This window comes from Denticeps clupeoides, chromosome 1, assembly GCF_900700375.1.
Source record: "Denticeps clupeoides chromosome 1, fDenClu1.1, whole genome shotgun sequence".
In the NCBI taxonomy this organism is placed as follows: Eukaryota; Metazoa; Chordata; class Actinopteri; order Clupeiformes; family Denticipitidae; genus Denticeps; species Denticeps clupeoides.
The window spans coordinates 21,744,456-21,763,973 of NC_041707.1; the positions used below are offsets into that span (position 1 = coordinate 21,744,456).

Sequence of the window (19,518 nt, forward strand, 5' to 3'; positions counted from 1 at the left end):
ACGACAGTCCCCAAGCATTTGGTTACGTTGGGTAAGTTCCTCAGCAGTATAATTAGAAGTGGCCACAGGATACCTGGCCTGGCTTTGCACTGTCGTGTAGACGGTCGTGTAACAGCAGCACAAATGGTCAAAACAAAAAAATTGACAGTGTGAGTGCTGTTTTTAAAATCAACTGGCACTACATCATAAGATATGCCTGCTATGCAGTTCTTAATAAGTGACAGTCTTGTTTCTTCTCTAGTTCTGTCATTTCTATGCATGAATTTTGCTGATATGTGTGTGTGTGTGGTTCCCTGACAGTCACTCTAGCTGAAGGAATAGAGGAATCAGCGCATATCCTCTTGTGTCTATGTTTATTTATTTGCATGTGTGTACACACATCCTTTTTCTTGCGCCCCAGTGGCCAGCCAAAGAGCTGGTGTGTAAGTTCGCCTGTTGCTATGACAACTCTGCATGCCATCTGGTTGTCGTGGGCCTCCGCACACCATCAGCTGCTCCTTATCCATGTGTTAATGACTAAACTGAGTCTCTGCGTATCCATGTCTGCATACTTTTGCATGCATGCACTCATAATTGCAAGGTTTCCAAAATGGATGACCCAGACTTTTTTCTGGAAAAACTGTTCTGTTTACCTGGATGCTCACTTTGGGTTGAGAGCTGGACACCTGTAGGATGGCAGCTGGAGCATGACGCCAATTGAGTGCCAGTCAGACGAATGACTGCAGGCCATGGCATTGTCCTAGAAGTAGCCTGCTGTTGTTGTTGCCATCTAGTGGCATATTGTGGAAATGCAGCATCCTCTGGTCAGACATCACTAATATTTTGTCTTCTTTTTTTCTCAAAAAAGTGCGGTCTGCAGAGTGATCTTATGAGATGGAATATAAACATTAATAGTTGTTTAAAATATTGAGAAGTATAAAAACACATACTGGTCAAGGGGGAAACATGATGTTGCGTTGTGTCTCTTTTGAGGGTCATTTGGTGAGAAGTAGGGGGTGTGTCTAGTGTGGTGTGTGAATGTGTACAGACCTCTGAGTTTTATGACGCTCAAGTTCTCTTTTCTCTATTACCTGACTGAGCTGTGTGTGTGTATACAGTGATGCTCTGTACATTCCCTGTCTCTCCCTATATATTATTCCTCTCACTTCCTAACTTATTTAATCCATCACTGACTTCATTTATTCGCTCACACACAGATTAATCAAAGTGAATAATTTATTTAAAAAATGTATTAATTCAGTGATGTGTAATTGAATTCTGGCTTGGTCTGTGGATACATGTCTTAACGTTGGTAACTGTTGACAATGTGCACTGCTCTGTTGATCGGAGACTAATTAGTGGCTTTCTATTTATTTATTACATTTTTTATTGTTTAGTGATTGAACTGGGAACCAGACAAACACACAGTAGTCGCTTTTTTATCATTAGTGCCACTGCACTGCAGTGTGTCTTCTGCCAGTGGGTGTGTGATGAGTGGATTATGGTCTTTGTTCTTGGGGTGGAAGATCAGGCCTGACTGGTTTACCTGATTCTATTTTTACATCGGTCCTCCCACTTCCCTAGCACCCACACTTCCCTGAATACCCTTCTCACACACACTCAGGTCATTTTTCACCTCCTTACCATTGTAGGTGTGTTCAGAGGGTGGGGCAAATCATGCAGGTTAATCACCTTGAGAGGAAGTACACTCCCTCTCCTCCTCTCCCTTTCTCTCTCTTTGTTGCTTGGTGTGCATGAAGCCAGCATTTGGGCATGAAGAATCTACCTCAGTTATCAGTAGAGTGTGATTTTAGTGTGTGTGTGTGTGTGCGTGTGCATGTACGCATCGGTGTGTATCGTGGTTGAATCGCGGTGGTAGTGGCCACCTGTGCCATGCCCGGGCTTTGTCCGTCCTCCACGTGTTGCTTCCTCTCACCGCTGTTCAGCTGGGGTAATGGGGACGTCGGACCCCTCGGCTCTGAGGACTTCCTGGAGCGTTGCTCTGGCAACACAGCACACCTGGGGCCGGGCAATGGCAGCAATGCGGAGAGTGAAATCCACCACCAGGTCTGTCTATCTACTATGTGTTAATATGCTAATATGATGCTAAAGATTTGAGGACATGTGTTTGTGCTGGCACTGTTTCTTTTTAGCTTTAGGCTCTGAGTAGGAATTAGAATGTCTTGTCCTGTGGGATTTAGTTCTTTGATGTAATTAGTCCCTCGGTAATAATGAACCCACCTGGGGTCGGGGAGGGGTCCTGTTAGTCACGGAACTGGTGCCATTTCACTTTTTGTTTAATCTTGCTGTATAAAGTGAAATGAAGGAAACTTGGCAGGAGGTGAAGGAATTGCCCCATCTTGTATGGACTTGTCAGCTTTCAGAGAATTCTTAGTGGTGTGTGTCATTAGGGTTGATTGCAAGAATTCTTGCAAGACATTCTGTCTCTATTCAAACATATTTTTAACATTCCTACATTTTTAAGTGTGCCTTATTATACTATGGTATGAAGCAGGTCTGAAACATCATGACTGGATAGACAAAATCATTGACCAATGAGAAAGTACAATTGTGGCCTAAAGTTTTGAGAATGAGAAAGTTTTTATTATGGTAATTTGCATATACTCCACAATGTTATGAAGAGTGATCAGATGAATTGCAAAGTCCCTCTTTGCAATGAAAATGAACTTAATCCCCCAAAAACTTTTCCATTGCATTCACAAAAAGGACCTGCTGAGATCATTTCAGTGTTGACCAGCACAAGGCTGGAGATCATGCTGGTTGAGTTACAATAGCAGACTGGATGCTTCAAAAGGAGGGTGATGCTTGAAATCATTGTTCTTCCTCTGTTAACCATGGTTACCTGCAAGGAAACACGTGCAGTCATCATTGCGCTGCATAAAACAGCTTCACAGGCAAGGATATTGCCTGTGGTCGTCCGTCTCCTGAAGATGCTTCAGCTGCAGGATCGGGGTACCATCAGTGCAGAGCTTGCTCAGGAATGGCTGCCGGCAGGTTTGTGTGCATCTGCATGCACAGTGAGGCGAAGACTTTTGGTGGATGGCCTGGTGTCCAGAAGGGCAGCAAAGAAGCCACTTCTCTCCAAGGACAGACTGATATTCTGCAAAAAGTACAGGGATTAGACTGCTAAGATCATTTTCTCTCTAAAGCATCCTGAGACCATTCAAAACATCCTTCGACTGCAACTTCTCCCAAACACCCAAGACCAGTTAAGTGAAGAACAATGCCTTTTCCAGCATGATGGAGCACCGTGTCTTAAGACCAAAGTAGCTCGGGGAACAAAACATTGAATCTTTGAGTCCAGGGCCAAGAAACTCCCCGGACAAAAACCCACAAATTCTGACAAACTCCAAGCACTGATTATGAAGGAATGGGTTCCATTGGTCAGGATTTGACCGAATTGCAGAGATCTTGAGGGGAAAAGGGCCAACACTGCATTAACTTGATGTAATTGTCAATAAAAACCTTTGAAACTTATAAAATGCTTAAATACACCACAGAAACAACTGACAAAAAGACAACTTTTTGAAAGCCAGTATTTGTTTCATACTTTTGGCAAACAACTGTATGTTCTTCTCTACTGGGCGTGTCTGCTGCACTGGCTTTAAAAAGTGTTCTTTAAGGCCATATTCCTTGGTGAGGACTTAATCCTTGAGGACATATTCCTCAAAAAATCTTCAACGGACTGTGGTGGCTTTCCAATGACAGTCCAGCAACCTTCTGGCAATGCTTCCCTACAGGGACTTGGTGAGGGTCCCCTGGGTCGTAGGAACAGGTTTCATGTGTGAAGCCAGGAGGAGGTGAGGAAGATTGTGATACTATGGAAGCCGTCTGGCAAATGTTAATCGTGCAATGACACCTTGGTGCCTACGAACCATAAATCTCACTTTAAGAGCCAAGCGATAATTAAATCGCTAACACACACACACACACACTGTTCATCGCTCGTCCAGCTGGGCCTCAGAACACCCCAGTAGGCTAATTAATCTGTGTTCATATTTCAATTGACGCAAATCACATCTCACAAACCAGACCCCGGCCGTCTCGCCACACTCAGGGGTGGTGAAGGGAAACCGGAGCTCTCAGTTCTGAGGTCACACTAATGCAAATGGGCTGCGATCTGATACATTTAAGCTGTGAAATATCATCTGGTTGCCGCCGGTCTGTATAGTAAGCCCAAACACAGCATCAGGCTAATGAACAATGGCACAAAGCCAATTAACATGAATTACATCATTCTTGATTTGCTGAGAAAACTCATGTAAATTGCAACTACGTTTCCATAAAAGAAAAGAAAAATAAACTATAAAACAGTAGCATGTTTTGTGAAATTATAATGATCTTTTCATAAATCAATGAAACCTAAAGGGATGTGTGACAGTAGCTTACAGGTGAACAGCATTTATCTATGTGGTTTTATTTTCACTTTCGCTGTGACTGAACTGAACGGAACCCAGCCCAGCGCTGTAGTCTGTTCAGAGCGGCTCAGCTCAACCCTCACTGTGAGTCCAACTCACCTTCTCCCGTCCTGCAGTCCGCATCCGATTAATGCCGACATGTTGTGGAATTGGGATAAATGTCGTAGAGTGGGTCTGTAGACATATGAAGCACAGTGTGAAGGCCTTAGGCTGATATTATGAGCCCGTGTCTGGGGTGTTTCTGGATTTATCCAAATAAATCCCCTATAACTAAATTTTACTTATGCAGTAGATACATGGAATGGTTGTCTGTTTCTACCATCCATTTGTAGAGACACAAACTGTAGGGTTGTGAAGGGACTAGAATCAACTTTTTTTGGTTAATTATACTCCTTTATGAATATATGTCCAGGCTTCATATCTGTTTGTGAGATTTGTGAGTGTCAGGGGTCAGACAACATGGGCGAGTTCAATAAATGCATGCTGTGCTGTTTCTGGTGGTTTCCTCGGTTGGACGGAATTGTTTGAGTCGCACCGCTGAAGCCGCTCTGTTCACATGTGACAGGTCATCTGTGTGTTATCAGTTTGTGAACACACCACCGGTTTTTTGCTATCTGCAGATGATTCCATCGCGTTCGGTGGACTTTTGTCGTGTGGTCTATACAAGTTGTGTAAATCTCACTCTGTGTTTACCTCTCACTCATATTGGCATGGCTTCAAGCGAGAGAGCGATAGAGAGAAGGAGATTAGCAGACAGACAGCTGGGGACGCATCACCGTCTCCTTGGTTTCTGCTGATAACAGGTAATATCAGGGGTCTCCTTATGACTTCTGATATCAGGGGTTTCCACACTGTGGTGACTTTTTTTTTGTAAGAGAGGGTCGTGACCTTCATCAGGACCGTCCAGCACACGTTAACAGCATCGTCAGTTCATCTGCACTCTGCAGGCTGTGGGGTGGACATTGTAGAAGGAACTGTAGAAGGTGTAGAAGAAACATTGACTTGGCCTCCGACGTGGTGATGTACAATCGGTAGGCTGGGGCGGTTGGTGTCTGGCTGCCAGTTGTGATCGATAGAACCGTCAGTTTCCGTCTGTTCGCCTTCTGCCGTCTCCTCATCTGTCAACAGAGTGGCGGGGGGACTGTCTGGAGTGTTGTAGCCTGGGGATAAGACTCTCTCTCCCAGTCTAAAATCTGTGTGATATTGTGAGAGTCTAATGGACCCGGAGGTGCGTCAGTGTAACATCTGAACGCTCCCAGTACGTCTCGGACCCTTTCCATGTCTCTGTTGCATGTAGTTTATGCATTTACTGAAAAATGATGATGCTTAGTCTTGTAATTGAAATGGATAATGGAGGGTTGAAACACAACTGGGGATGGAGTTCAGTCCTTTGTTGGTTTTGCCTGAGCGGATGACAGGTTTTTTTTTCTGTTTTGGGATATTTTGAGTCTTTATGTGTATGTTTGTTTGAGCAAAAAATAGAGTCCTTTCATTTGTTTTGAAGTGAATTGCCACAACTTATGGTCAATGGTAGTGACCATGAGGTGTAGAAAAACACATCTTTCAGTGTAATTTAAGTGTATTGTTTGCTAATCATAATTTTGTCATAAGCACAAGAATGTGCGACAGACGTTTTTTAACATCACTGCTGTATATACTGGGCTGGTGTCGAGAGAAATAGTGTTTTTTTTTTATTCTACACGTCTCTCTCAGCCTCCGCAGAACACTGTGTGTGGGTGTGTGCACTGGGGGAAAGCTCTGGTGAGCAGAGGCAATTATAAAGTAATCAGTGACGTTGAAAAGCATTGTGGGATTAGTAGTTTATTGCTGATAAAGGGACGTTGCGCTGCCCTTCAGAAGAGGAGAAAGGGAGCAATGAGGGCGGAGGAGGAGGAGGAGAGAGGGGGAGGAAGGGAAGACACAGACGTCTGCATGCTGCACGTCATCACACATGGGCAGGGGCAGTGGCTCTGAGTCATCACCAGTTTGTCGTTGGGTCTGTGTAATTCCATGTGTGTGTATGATTACATGCCATTGTGTGTGTGCGTTTTTTTGTTATTATAATTTAATGTAATGTATATATGTTTTGTGTTTTATTGTAGTCAGGACGCATGCGTGCTTGTGTGTGTGAGGAACTCTGCATCTGTGTGTAGGGGGAGGTTATTTGTCAGGAATGACAAATGTGTCTGAACAAAGTGCCCAATCTGTTATGCTAATAAAAATGCTTCCTGCCCAATGTGATAGCAGAATATATTAGCAAGAGGATGTCCTTTACAACACACACACACACACATAGACACAAATGCTACAGTATGGTGTGGTGTTTGAATGACCATCTTGCTTTTTCTTGCTTTGCTGAACCACAACAGAAAAACAGTTCTCACCTCCAAACTGTGAAATCAACATCACACACACACACTCAAACACTGCTGCTGGGACAATGGTCTGTAGGGAACAAAGGTAACTGTGAACAGGTGTTATACTTTGAATGTCTTGCAGAACAGGCCTGTGGCCATCTATGCTGGTCAGATACAGACAGAGGGACTGAAGAATATAGGGGAAGACAGTGGGATTAGATTACAGTGGAGAGCTAACAAGGTTACACTGAAACACCCTTCCATCTTCTGCATTCTTCAGGGAGTCTTTTAGCATTTATTCAGTTTGTGTGTGCACTCGTGCTTGTATGGGAGGGCAGCGGACAGAATTTTTATTATGCATTTTGGACGTGTAGTGACTGTGTTCTGGATCAACTTGTCATTTATGACTAGGGCATGATCTTGCTATTCAACCTTATCGGAAAAAAAGACCTAAAACTACCAGAATGGAACTGGATCATCCCATAAAACTAATCCTACCCATAACATTTAGGGGTGGGTACGGAAACAGATTCATGGTTGCCGGTTCAAATCCCGAACTGCACCAAGGCGACAGGTTAAATGTAAAGATGTAAATCTTCAACACACTCACATAATCCCTTGTGTTCTTTTTTATGTCCGTAGAAAAGTGTAAAGGAGGGGATCTTGCTGAAACAGACCAGCTCCTTCCAGAGGTGGAAGAGAAGGTACTTCAAACTCAGAGGCAGAACCCTCTACTATGCCAAAGACTCAAAGGTAAAACTGAGACCCAACTCTTTGCTCACACTGAGCCAATCACAGTATATTCTGTGTTGGTCAACAATACGTCACTTACTAAAAGGAGCATAGATGCTCATAACCTTTTTGTGCCACAGTTTCTTTCAATTATGTTTCCCCATCCAAAATTGCGTCTGTTATGTTCATGTGGGACATGTATTCTAATTTTATATTAAAATTTAATAGAACATTATTAGAATGATAAATTATATTATCATTTATAGTGGGGCAGTGGTGGCCTAGCGGTTAAGGAAGCGGCCTCGTAATCAGAAGGTTGCCGGCTCGAATCCCGATCTGCCAAGGTGCCACTGAGGTGCCACTGAGCAAAGCACCGTCCCCACACACTGCTCATTGGTCACCTGTCATGGCTGCCCACTGCTCGCTAAGGGTGATGGGTTAAAAGCAGAGGACACATTTCGTTTTGTGCACATGTGCTGTGCTGCATTTATTCACAATGACAATCACTTCACTTTCACTTTCATATATACATTAATTAGCACATATCATCAGAAACTTCTAAGCCACATGCTAGGCATTGTTTGCAGTGATGATATGATGTTCTGAAGAACTGTAAGGTGTTTCCCTCTAGTGTTGGAAGCAGTGTTATGACAATCCTGCTGTCATCTATTCTTTCACCTCTCCACATCAATATTTGTTGCCTGTTAAATTCATTACACATGCTAAATTCATAACATAACACATTAATATTTATTGAGTGAACATTACATCTCCCCCCTCCTTGTTTTGAGTTGTACATAATTATCATCCCAGTCAGGAACAGTAGGCCCATCTAGGGGTATGGAGAATACTCACAGTACCTTTTAAATAATATTCAGAAACCTTTTAATTGTTTTTTTTTTAAGTCACTCATTTTTGATGAGGTGGACCTGTCAGACGCAAGCGTGGCAGAGACCAGCACCAAGAACATCAACAACAGCTTCACGGTAAAGACATCTGCAGATGGATAGAGAGATGGTAATTGGTGAAAATATCCATAAATGAATTAACAAACAAATAAGTATGGAGAAATCTGAATGTGTAATGAAAATTCAGCTGTCTTGTTCTCCTCTCGAAACAGTAGTGCACCTCTCCCACACGTTCCTCTCAACGATTAATGAGCCTCAACCTGACCAGTCATTAATAATGAGAAGCCTGAGGGAATTAAAAAAAGAACATCTGTTCTTCTTCGTTCGTCTCCGGCAGGTGATCACTCCGTTTCGTAAGCTGATGCTGTGCGCTGAGAACAGGAAGGAGATGGAGGACTGGATCAGCGCTCTCAAGTCGGTGCAGAAATGGGAGACGTACGAGGTCAGTTCATTTAACCCTTGACCCAGAGCAAACTTTTAAGAATGGATATACAGTCTAACAAATTTTCATTAATGGATTGTTTGTTCTCAGAAAATATGTTTCAAAAACTCTGTATCACTATATATATACAGAGAGAGAGAGAGAGAGAGAGAGAGAGAGAGAGCACTATTATGTTGCTATGTACCTGTACTCCAGATAAATGCCATAAATGTAATTAGATATTTAAACGTAATTAGATGTTTATTTAAACATGAACCCGTATAATATAAAACATTCACAAATTGAGAAACTATTCAGATGTTCAACAGACAAAAAGGTGCTTGATGTAAGGATTGCTGGGATTGATGTGAGTGTTGTCATCTCAGGCCAGTCAGTTTAACATGGAACACTTCTCCGGAATGCATAACTGGTACGCCTGCTCCCACGCCCGACCCACCTTCTGCAACGTCTGCCGCGAGGCGCTGCCTGGCGTCACCTCACATGGCCTCTCCTGCGAAGGTATCCCCAAAATTATTTGTTTTCCTTCCATAATATGGTTCCTTTCGGTGGTTTGTCTCAAGAGCCTTTCTCTTTCTGTTTTGGTGAATTTTAGTCTGCAAGTTTAAAGCCCATAAGCGGTGTGCTGTCAGGTCCACCAACAACTGCAAGTGGACTACCCTTGCATCCATTGGAAATGAAATCATTGAGGATGAGGATGGGGTGGGTAAAACAATGTTCTGGTGAGACTGTTTAGTGGGAGGTGGATGACCACACTGTGGATGACCAGGGTCATTGTCTTGTCGGTGCTCACAAGCTTTTCTAAGTTAGTATGTTAGATAATGATGAAGATGAAAATAACCAGCTCTGCACATAAAGGCTACATTTATAGCTTAATGCCTATTCCAGTTAATAAACTTTTAGGCCCTGTTTGTAACATATTTGTCATTGCAACAAGCCAGGAAATCATGAAGATATAATTTCATTTGAGAATTTATGTTCCTATAACCACTTTCTGTAGTTTTAAGACAGAACTGAGGTTCTAGAATCATTATTTGATAGTGAAGGTGCAACTGAATAGGTCTGTGTTGCTGTGTGTGCACGTTCTCTGTAGGTGTCTATGCCCCATCAGTGGCTGGAGGGGAATTTGCCAGTCAGTGCCAAATGCATGGTCTGTGATCGCAACTGTGGGAGCGTCCGACGGCTGCAGGACTGGCGCTGCCTCTGGTGCAAAGCCATCGTGAGTCAGACACCCAAACTGGCATGCGCACAGACAAACACAAAAATGGATGCACATGAATACACAAGTGCATGCATGCACACATAGAATCAGACATGCATACAGCGTGTGTTTCAGTTCTTCTGTTGGCAACATTTCTCTGTGGCATCCCAGGCAACGTACAAAATCAGTCAGGCGAAAACTGCCACAGCAACAATATCAGATGCGCTCTGGTGGATGCTTATCTGTGTTAATGTATTTGTGTGTGTTTCTGTTTGTGTGTGTGTGTCTATGGGAATATGCCAATTGTAGGTACACAACAGTTGTAAAGAACACATGGGAAAGATCTGCCCTCTGGGCCAGTGCAAAGTGTCGATTATCCCACCGACGGCCCTCAACAGCATTGACTCTGATGGTAAGTCTTGCTCACCATATACATGTGCAGGTCGCTCGGCTTTGTTTCCATAAATAACTTTAATTCAGATTTCTTATGAATGTTTGCGGAATTTTACATTTATGCCATTTATCCTGATCAACTTACAATCAGTAGTTACAAGGACAGTACCCCTGGAGCAACTCAGTGTCTTGCTCAGGGACACAATGGTAGTAAGTGGGGAAGTGGTTGGCCTGGCTGCTAACCCTGTAATCAGAAGGTGTTCATTTCGAATCCCCAACCACCAAGGTGCCTCTGAGGTGCCACTGAGTGTTTCATCCCTGCCCACTGCTCACTAAGGGTGATGTGTTAAATGCAGAGGACACATTTCATTGTGTGCTGTGCTGCAGTGACAATCACTTCACTTTCACGTTCTTTCACTTTAGCCTGTGACTCTGTTGTTGTCTTGTGGTTCATAGGCAAGTATCATTTATGATCACAGTGTAGGGGTTTGCTAATACTGACAGGCCTTTCTGTGCTGCCCTTTCGTTCATACCATCTTCACTCTAACTATTCCCTTCTGTAGGCTTCTGGAAAGCCACCAGCCCATCCTGTTCCAGCCCACTGCTGGTTTTGGTCAATTCAAAGAGTGGCGACAACCAGGGAGTGAAGTTCCTGCGCAAATTCAGGCAGCTCCTGAATCCAGCCCAGGTGTTTGACATCATGAACGGAGGACCACAGTTAGGGTGAGGACATTTCTCTAAGGAATTACAAGATTCAATGATGTGAAATGCTATGATCAGTTGATGACCACGTACTCTGTTTGGTTGCTGCAGTCTTAGGCTTTTCCAGAAGTTCGAAACCTTCCGGATACTGGTGTGCGGTGGTGATGGAAGTGTAGGATGGGTGCTGTCAGAACTGGACAAATTAGGACTCCATAAACAGGTGTGTAACTGTCACATAAATCCTGGGGCTTGGGGGAGAAACAGTAGGAATGTAGGCTGCCGGACGAGGACGCTTGGGGTGATGGAAGGCAGCAGGAGGAGAGGGAGAGTGAGAGCGCTCGCAAGTGTGTTAAATTTGAGATCATTTTGAGTTTGCTTGCCATATTGCCACAGTGCCACAGGGGTGTGGTGAGGTGACTGAACCTGTTCAGGCCACAGACTCCTTTGGGAAATTTCAGTGTGAAATTGATGTGACATGACCAATAAAAGTGAACATTTATGTTTCTGAACACTTCAAAGTTGTTCTTGATATATGTTGTGGTATCCAGGATGTATTAAAACCTATTGTCTCCAACCATATGGTCCCTTTAACAATGGGCTTGTTTTGCTGCTGATGAAAGACTGAGTTGTATGCTGATCACTGCTAATGATAGGACAATGATCTGTAAATGACTAAGCAGGACCACGCACTGCATCATTTTGTAAAAGTGTTTGCTCAAATTGCAGTGCCTGGATACTTATTAGCATACTGTGTCGCTGCCTTTTGTGTAGTTCACTACTGTTGTAAACATTTATTATGTACAGCGCACTGCTCAAATGCCCGTCACTGGCCCAGTGGGAGGTGGTTGCATATATTGTGCTTGTGCCCAATGCACTGAGAACGGAAAGATTTGTTTCACTGCTGTCAGGATGAATGCAACAATTTACCTGTCAAACACTGAATCTGTGGCATGCCATTAAAAAGGCGTTTTGGTAGTTTAACACACCCATGATTCACAGACATATGTTTTTTCACTAAAAAATAACCATGGTCTGGCCATTGTCGGTAATGCAAATTAAACCTAATCTGAGAATTAATTAGTACTGAATTCTGGAAATGAGTTCTGTTTTCATTGGCCTATTAAATTATTTTCTGCAGAAAATCTGCATTAGGTGTATATATGTTTCATTGTATTCATTATAATTATTATTTGGTCAAAATGTTTATTACTTATTTTAATCTGTTTTGGGGTTTTGGTGTGTGTTTGTGTGGCAGTGTCAACTTGGAGTTCTGCCCCTTGGCACAGGGAATGACCTTGCACGAGTGCTGGGTTGGGGGGGTCTTTGTGATGATGATGCCCAGCTGCTGCAGATCCTGGAGAAGCTGGAGAGAGCCACCACCAAAATGCTGGACAGGTAACCCTGGGGAACACTCTCTCAGCTTCTTTAGAAGCTGATCAATCACATGTATAGACTTACTATAGACTTACTTTAATGGATTCAAATCTTTCACTAATTACTGATTAGCCCTATCGGTATGACATTCGGGTTTTTGTAATGGTCTTCTAATGATACTTCACTGTTATCGTGGGATTTCATGAATTTCCTTAATGCTATATTTCATGGTATATATTTCATGGTATAGCATGCATTATTGATTAAGTATGATGCTGCCTGTTGTGCTGAAAATGACAGATAATTGATATAATCTGATAAATGCTGTAAATGTAAGTAATTGATATATGAATGTGCAGTGCATTGCCAGGCAAGGCCTTTCTTTCATTCTTTCTTTACCTCATCTTCTTTATCTATAGATGGAGCGTAATGACATATGAGGTGGCCACCAAAAACACCCCTGTGATTGTGAAGGAAGATGAGCCTCCACTGCAGGTATGAGTCCTTCTGTATGTCAACAGTCATACTCTGTAACACACAATGTGTTTGAATTTTTGTTTTAAAATAGCTTTACATTAAACCGCTAATGGGTTCTGAACTCAGAAATGTTCATGTTTTTATTCTGCACAGTTACAGATGACTCAGTATGCTGACTCTGTGGCCTCCCACCTCACCAAAATCCTAGACTCAGACAAACACAGCGATGTCATATCTTCTGCCAAGTGAGTTCAGTACAATAAGTCAATATCAGGTTGGCTTAGATTGCTCTAAATAGCAAAAAAAAAAAAAAGTATTATTTCACAGACTGTTGGAACATAATATAATCCTACATTCCTTGGCAAATGTTTTAATTCCAAAAACAATTTTGACAAAAGCAGCTCTTACAGAAATAACATGTTATTCTATTTGTTTGAAACATTGATGCACATGCTGGTTTCAGCTGCCAGCAGATTTTCTCAACAGGAGTGCTCATGGACTGTGAAGCTGAGTCTGTATCATCTGCTCATTTTCTCGGTATCATACTCTCACTCTCTCCCACCTTGGGGGCAGGTTTTTGTGTGGGACGGTGAATGACTTTGTGTCGGAGGTTGGAAAAGCGTACGAGAGAGCTGCCGAGAACAGGGAAGAGGCGGATGCCATGGCGAAAAAGGTAAATTTGTGTAAAATGTTGAGTGTGTGTGTACGTGTGTAGTGAGGTTATGTAAAAAACATTGTGTAACAGGTATACTGGCCTTTAGTGGGCTGGAGAGTCGTGGGTGAGACCAGGAAAAAAACAACTACAACAACTGTGCACAAGAAACCTTTTCAGTCTCTTGGTTATACATCAGAAATGGAATACAGTATTAATTTAGAATCGTTTTTCCATAATGTATAAAGCGGTTTTCCTGGGAGAGCTATCATTTAAATGCAAAAGCCAAATAGTTTAATGCTTGTGGAGGTTTTGTAAATGATGTATTACAAAAGAGGAAAAGACGCTCAACATCAGATTGTTTTGCCTAATCCGTTTTACCACATTGTATTACATCCAGGCAGAGAGGAGTCTGATGAGAACTAAGTCACTGCAGGGTTGTTTTCCTGGTATTTTTTCATTTCTATCAATAATATGTATATTTTTTAATATTGAAGTGAATTGTAATGATAAATAAGACTATTTACCGGCTATCAATAATGGGTTTTTCTTTTCTTTTTTATCTGTCTAATTTTGTCTAAAATTGTCTTCACTGTTACTTTTAAAACCGTAGACATGCATTCCATGTGTTTATTCCACATAATTAAGTCATTGTTAAAATGTAATATATGAGTATTAAAAGTGAGCTGCTTATGGTGATGGAATGGTAAGGCATTAATGTAACACCATTCGATAGATCTTCTAGGCTGCAGCCTGGGAAATCTACTGTTGTCTGTGGTCCCATAAATAGCCAAGTTTATAGCTTTTATAACATTTGCATCCCTGCTGATTTCCTCCCTTTGACCATGCAGTGTGCCCTGCTGAACGACAAACTGGACTCTCTGGTGAAGGCTCTGAGTGAGGAGGCTGATGCCCAACTTGTACCTGCAGGCTCACAGTCCCCCAAACCGGAGGGAGAAGATGGGGATACAGAAGCTCCTGGAGTGCCACGGCCCTTCAGGTCCAGAGAGCAGCTAATGCTAAGGGCCAACAGTCTGAAGAAGGCACTGAGACAGATCATCGAGCAGGCAGAGAAAGGTACAAATAGCTAAAAATTATAAACAGTTGAAAACAAATAAATCAAATTCCCATTTTTTTATTTTGTGCTTGTCATGGTACAGAAAGGAGGAGACAGACCCAGGCTCGGATTAGTAACACAACTTTTATTTTTAGAAATCTCAAAATCACACACACACCAACATTCAGCAATCACCTTGGGAAAAAGGAGTGAGGAAACAGGTACACGGAAGGTCAACTCTCACACTGGGATCACACCTCACACCACCAAACATCATATCCAAAACCCTAGAGTGACACCCCTCTGACCATGACCTTGACTGCAATCTCTAAAAGCCAGTGTGACACCAACCCCGACCAGGACTAGAACATAGAGAGCATAGCAGCATCTCCCTTCACCTGTCAGGTTCACAGTTGGAACCCGGATCTCTGATGCAGGTACACTGAAATAGGTGAAGACGTCAGGCCTGGGGAATCAAGGGCATGTGGCCTGCAGTCAGCGCACCGGGAACCATTGTCAGGTGTTTCCTGTCATTCCAGGATCCACCATTACAGTGATATTTGATGGATTCTGTGTATGTCTTTTACTGTATGAAGGGGCTTTATTAGGTTTTTCATTTTATTTTCCAAAAATGACAAGCTTTTGAAAGCAATGTTTTACAGTTACTTTTCATTCAAATGATGAACATTTTACATCTGTCCCTGTCAGTTGTGGATGAGCAGAACAGACACACCCAAGTGCAGCGGATGTCCTCCACCTCCTCCATCAAGAGAGAGAGCAGCATTGAGCTAAAGGAAAATGAACAACGTGAGTTGCAGGATTTCCTCAGATTATCAAGACCATCAAGTTCCTTTCAGCTCTCATCTTAAGTGATGATTGAGAATGACAATGCGTTTGACATTTTCAATCATTCTCCCTCTTCTCTGCTTCTCACCAAGGTCAATCAGGTCCAGGCAGTTTGAGCCCCACTGCCCCCTCACCCATCGTGCTGTCAGAGAGCTTCACCGCTGTACCCCTGTCTGAGGAGTTTGTGTAAGTGGTTACTCCCCGTCTTTAATAATGTACAGTCTTTATCAGACTTAAACATGTCCATTATTACCTCCAAAAAACAATCATACTCATCCATGTCACGCGTACAGACAACATGCTACAGTCAAAATCCATGGTCATGCCAATCTAGAATACAACACCTACCTGACAATTTTGCAAACACATTGTGGGACATGCAAGGTTCCCCAAAGGACAGTTTTAATCCCTGTTCTTTGTTTGGGAAATCAGACTTACACTTTCAACCTCAGCCCAAGATTTCAGCCATGGGTCCCTCAACATGGCTTTCTCACCGTAACCATTAATTCTATTACTTCACTTCCTCCAAAGTGATTTCACTGCAGTGATAGTATACAAGCACAGAGGATGAAGGTTAAAGCGTTTTCAGCTCAGATATTAAATATGATTATTTGGTATGTGGTGAATGAGTGAAAAAAATAGATAAGCATAGGTAAACTACATTTAAGTTGGTAGCTGTTAATAGTCTATTTGTAGAATAAATTTTTGTGTAGCTGTGTAGGTTGCAATAGTGAATTTTTGCATCTTATCAAACGGCGAAGCAGTTGCTCATTGACTAATTGCTATATACATTGAAAACAAAATGTTTCCAAATTAGTGATATTAATTTCTAATCTGCATTTCCGTATATATATAGCCATGTTATGTACCATGTACAGTGGGTACGAAAATTATTCAAACCCCCTTAATCTTTTCACTCTTTGTTATATTGCATAAAATTATTTAATTAATTTTTTTCCTCATTAATGTACACACAACACCCCGTATTGACAGAATTGTTGACATTTTTGCAGATTTATTAACAAAGAAAAACTGAAATATCACATGGTCCTAAGTATTCATACCCTTTGCTCAGTATTTAGTAGAAGCACTGTTTTGATCTAATACAACCATGAGTCTTTTTGGGAATGATGCAAGTTTTTCACACCTGGATTTGGGATCTGCCATTCCTCCTTGCAGATCATCTCCAGTTCTGGTGGGCCATTTTTAGGTCTCTCCAGAGAAGCTCAGTTGGCATCAATATATATGTATATATATATGTATATTCTATGTCAATTATAATATGCCAATAAACATGATCCTGATAATGATATATATAAAATTGACCTAGAACAAAATCATTAGCTGAGGGATCAATTGAAATAAAAAACATAGGGTATGTGTCTTATGACATGTTTTTCTCATGCTTGCAGGCAATGCACAGAGAAGTGCGTAATGAACAACTACTTTGGAATTGGCCTGGATGCCAAAATCTCCCTGGAGTTCAACAACAAGAGGGACGAGCACCCAAAGAAATGCAGGTACCTATCCACTCACCATCCTGGTACCAGCATGATTATGGCAGATTTCCTTATGCTGTCACTGCACGAGTCACTTTAGGGCTTCTGTCCATCTGTTCTGAGGAGCTAATTGAGTCTAAATGAAGGTACTGGCCTTTCACATTCCCTTGCGAGGCTCTAATGGCAGTAATTAGATAAGTGTCTAAGACAACCCCCTCCCAACACACACTTACTTCTACTCTCATTCTTTCTCTCAAAAAAAGGATTAATGGAAGCATTACAGATTCAAAGTCATTACACAGTAGAGTTTTTGACCCTTTACTCCCCTCAATCTCTCTGTTGCTGGGACTCTCTCAGAAGTAGGATTAATAGCAACATTATCAGCTCCTTCTAACTCCCTGCCATCTCTTAACTCCATCCTCCCAAACAAAACCAACAGCAGCCGCACCAAGAACATGATGTGGTATGGTGTGCTGGGGACCAAAGAGCTGGTGCAGAAGACCTATAAGAACCTGGAGCAGCGGGTTCTGCTGGAGGTGAGTGCAACAGCAACATCAAATCACATTTCTTTTATCACATACACTTATACACATCTAAACAGAATGAGTAGTTAAATGCTTAGTCAACTCCAATGACTGTGTCTTAATATGAAGCAAAAATATAGATAAAATATAGCTAATTGTGATTGTAAAGATGTAGATTATGTGACTGATTATAGATTAATTGTACACTGTAGTGTGTTGTCTGCACACTGTAGGGTCATTTGAGTACATATCAATGCATAATACAGTGCTAGTAATGAATTTGGATGAAGTTTACTCAAACAACCAATACAAATGTTTCTCTGGGATTAAAATGTACAAATGAAAAAACTAATGTAAAGCGATTGGTTTGGTATAAAATACAGACCCTAAAGTGAAAGATTTATCTCATTACTTCTGCCATCTGCACAATCTGCAGTCAACATTGGTATGATTGTATTGGCCCTGATGTGGCATCTGGGTATAAATTCCCCACCAGGGATTCTGTTTGCTTATCTTTTTTTTTTTTTGCACCAGTCTGTAACATCCTTGCTATAGGTATGGTATCGCTCATTCGTTTTGAACCAGTACCCTGCAGGTACATCAACTGTGACACTGTGATCATTCCACCCACCTTGCAATGTGGCAGTGGCATAGAATAAGGCTGATACGTGACTGGTGAATTAACTGGAGACTTCTAAGTTGTTTAGGAATGAAAGTAGGACACCAGCAAGCGCTTTGTTGCAATGATGCTGGAAAGGGATCCAGAATCTCTAATGACATCGGCTCCTGTCTGCCTAATAGAATGTGTCCTGACTGGTGTGTGCCGTTTTCTGGCATCGTCGTAACAAATACGCCAAAGACCTAAATGTCAGCGAAATGTCTCCAACAATCGTCAGTGTGTAATTGCATTGCACTGTGGAAGACATTAAATTTAAGCATGACACTTTTCAGTTCTCTCCCTTTGGTAAGATTACAGGGCTAAATAGCTGCCATGCATAGTTAGTTTCACATTGCATGTATACATTTTTTTTATTGCTTTGGGCTCACTGTTATGTGCTCACATTTTTTCATGGCAGTGTGATGGAGTCCCCATGTCGTTGCCCAGTCTTCAGGGCCTGGCGGTGCTCAACATTCCTAGCTATGCAGGAGGCATTAACTTCTGGGGAGGCACCAAAGAAGACAACGTGAGTTTTTAGTTAGACTAGTTGATTAGTGCTCGGATTGCTGACCCAACAGTGCTGGAAGGAGACGTACTTTAGCTATTAGATTTGCCAATGTGATGTATCTTCATTCCTGAAAAGAGAACAAAGACTTATCCTCCAAAGCCAAACCCAAAACCCCAAATTTGGGAACCCAAAATCCTGATCAGACAGAGATTTGCTTACAGAGGAAGTGTGAAAGTTAGGCTATCCAGAGCCTATAGTGTAACTCAATATTGATATGAGTGTTGCTCTAGCAACTTCTGTGTCCCTTTGCATTCTGGCAAATTTGATTTTATCATTTGTGTTTTCCCTGTAGAATTTCGGGGCACCATCATTTGACGATAAGAAGCTGGAAGTGGTGGCGGTGTTCGGCAGCATGCAGATGGCAATGTCACGCGTCATCAACATCCAACATCACCGAATTGCACAGGTCTGACACACAAAACACAGATAAATTACAGCCACATTGTATATCAGATTTGAGGAGCAGAAAAGGAGCATTGTGTGAACAGTCTACGGAATTTAACAAAACAGACTAAGTAGGATTGAAAAATAAGCATTATAAAAACTATAGCAATTTACTGGTTAACAAAGATGGTTTCAAGTACAGCTCATTAAGGCTAAGTAGGATCCAGTGTTCTTAATTTTTGTATGGTATGGCGCCCCCTAGGGCTTGTAGGACATTTTCCATTTCTGCATAGGCTAAATGGATTAAATTTCTTAGTTAGACTGTGTTG

General features: G+C 42.0%; 1 protein-coding gene across 6 annotated transcripts in view; it reads left to right on the forward strand.

Moving 5' to 3' along the window:
* LOC114787823 (diacylglycerol kinase delta) overlaps window positions 1-19,518 on the forward strand; it is a 67,912-nt gene that overhangs the window by 38,777 nt on the left and 9,617 nt on the right. For 5 of the 6 annotated variants that reach the window (XM_028975743.1, XM_028975723.1, XM_028975751.1 and 2 more), the window contains 20 exons: window positions 7,418-7,528; window positions 8,413-8,493; window positions 8,753-8,857; window positions 9,223-9,355; window positions 9,450-9,556; window positions 9,948-10,073; window positions 10,365-10,467; window positions 11,012-11,171; window positions 11,262-11,370; window positions 12,406-12,545; window positions 12,944-13,019; window positions 13,155-13,246; window positions 13,575-13,674; window positions 14,505-14,730; window positions 15,419-15,517; window positions 15,649-15,742; window positions 16,969-17,076; window positions 17,495-17,591; window positions 18,656-18,763; window positions 19,098-19,211. In XM_028975743.1, the coding sequence (XP_028831576.1) occupies window positions 7,418-7,528; window positions 8,413-8,493; window positions 8,753-8,857; window positions 9,223-9,355; window positions 9,450-9,556; window positions 9,948-10,073; window positions 10,365-10,467; window positions 11,012-11,171; window positions 11,262-11,370; window positions 12,406-12,545; window positions 12,944-13,019; window positions 13,155-13,246; window positions 13,575-13,674; window positions 14,505-14,730; window positions 15,419-15,517; window positions 15,649-15,742; window positions 16,969-17,076; window positions 17,495-17,591; window positions 18,656-18,763; window positions 19,098-19,211 (2,289 nt within the window). Of the gene's footprint in view, window positions 1-1,707; window positions 2,047-7,417; window positions 7,529-8,412; window positions 8,494-8,752; window positions 8,858-9,222; window positions 9,356-9,449; window positions 9,557-9,947; window positions 10,074-10,364; window positions 10,468-11,011; window positions 11,172-11,261; window positions 11,371-12,405; window positions 12,546-12,943; window positions 13,020-13,154; window positions 13,247-13,574; window positions 13,675-14,504; window positions 14,731-15,418; window positions 15,518-15,648; window positions 15,743-16,968; window positions 17,077-17,494; window positions 17,592-18,655; window positions 18,764-19,097; window positions 19,212-19,518 lie in introns of those variants that run through there. The other variant, XM_028975729.1, reaches the window with a different exon arrangement.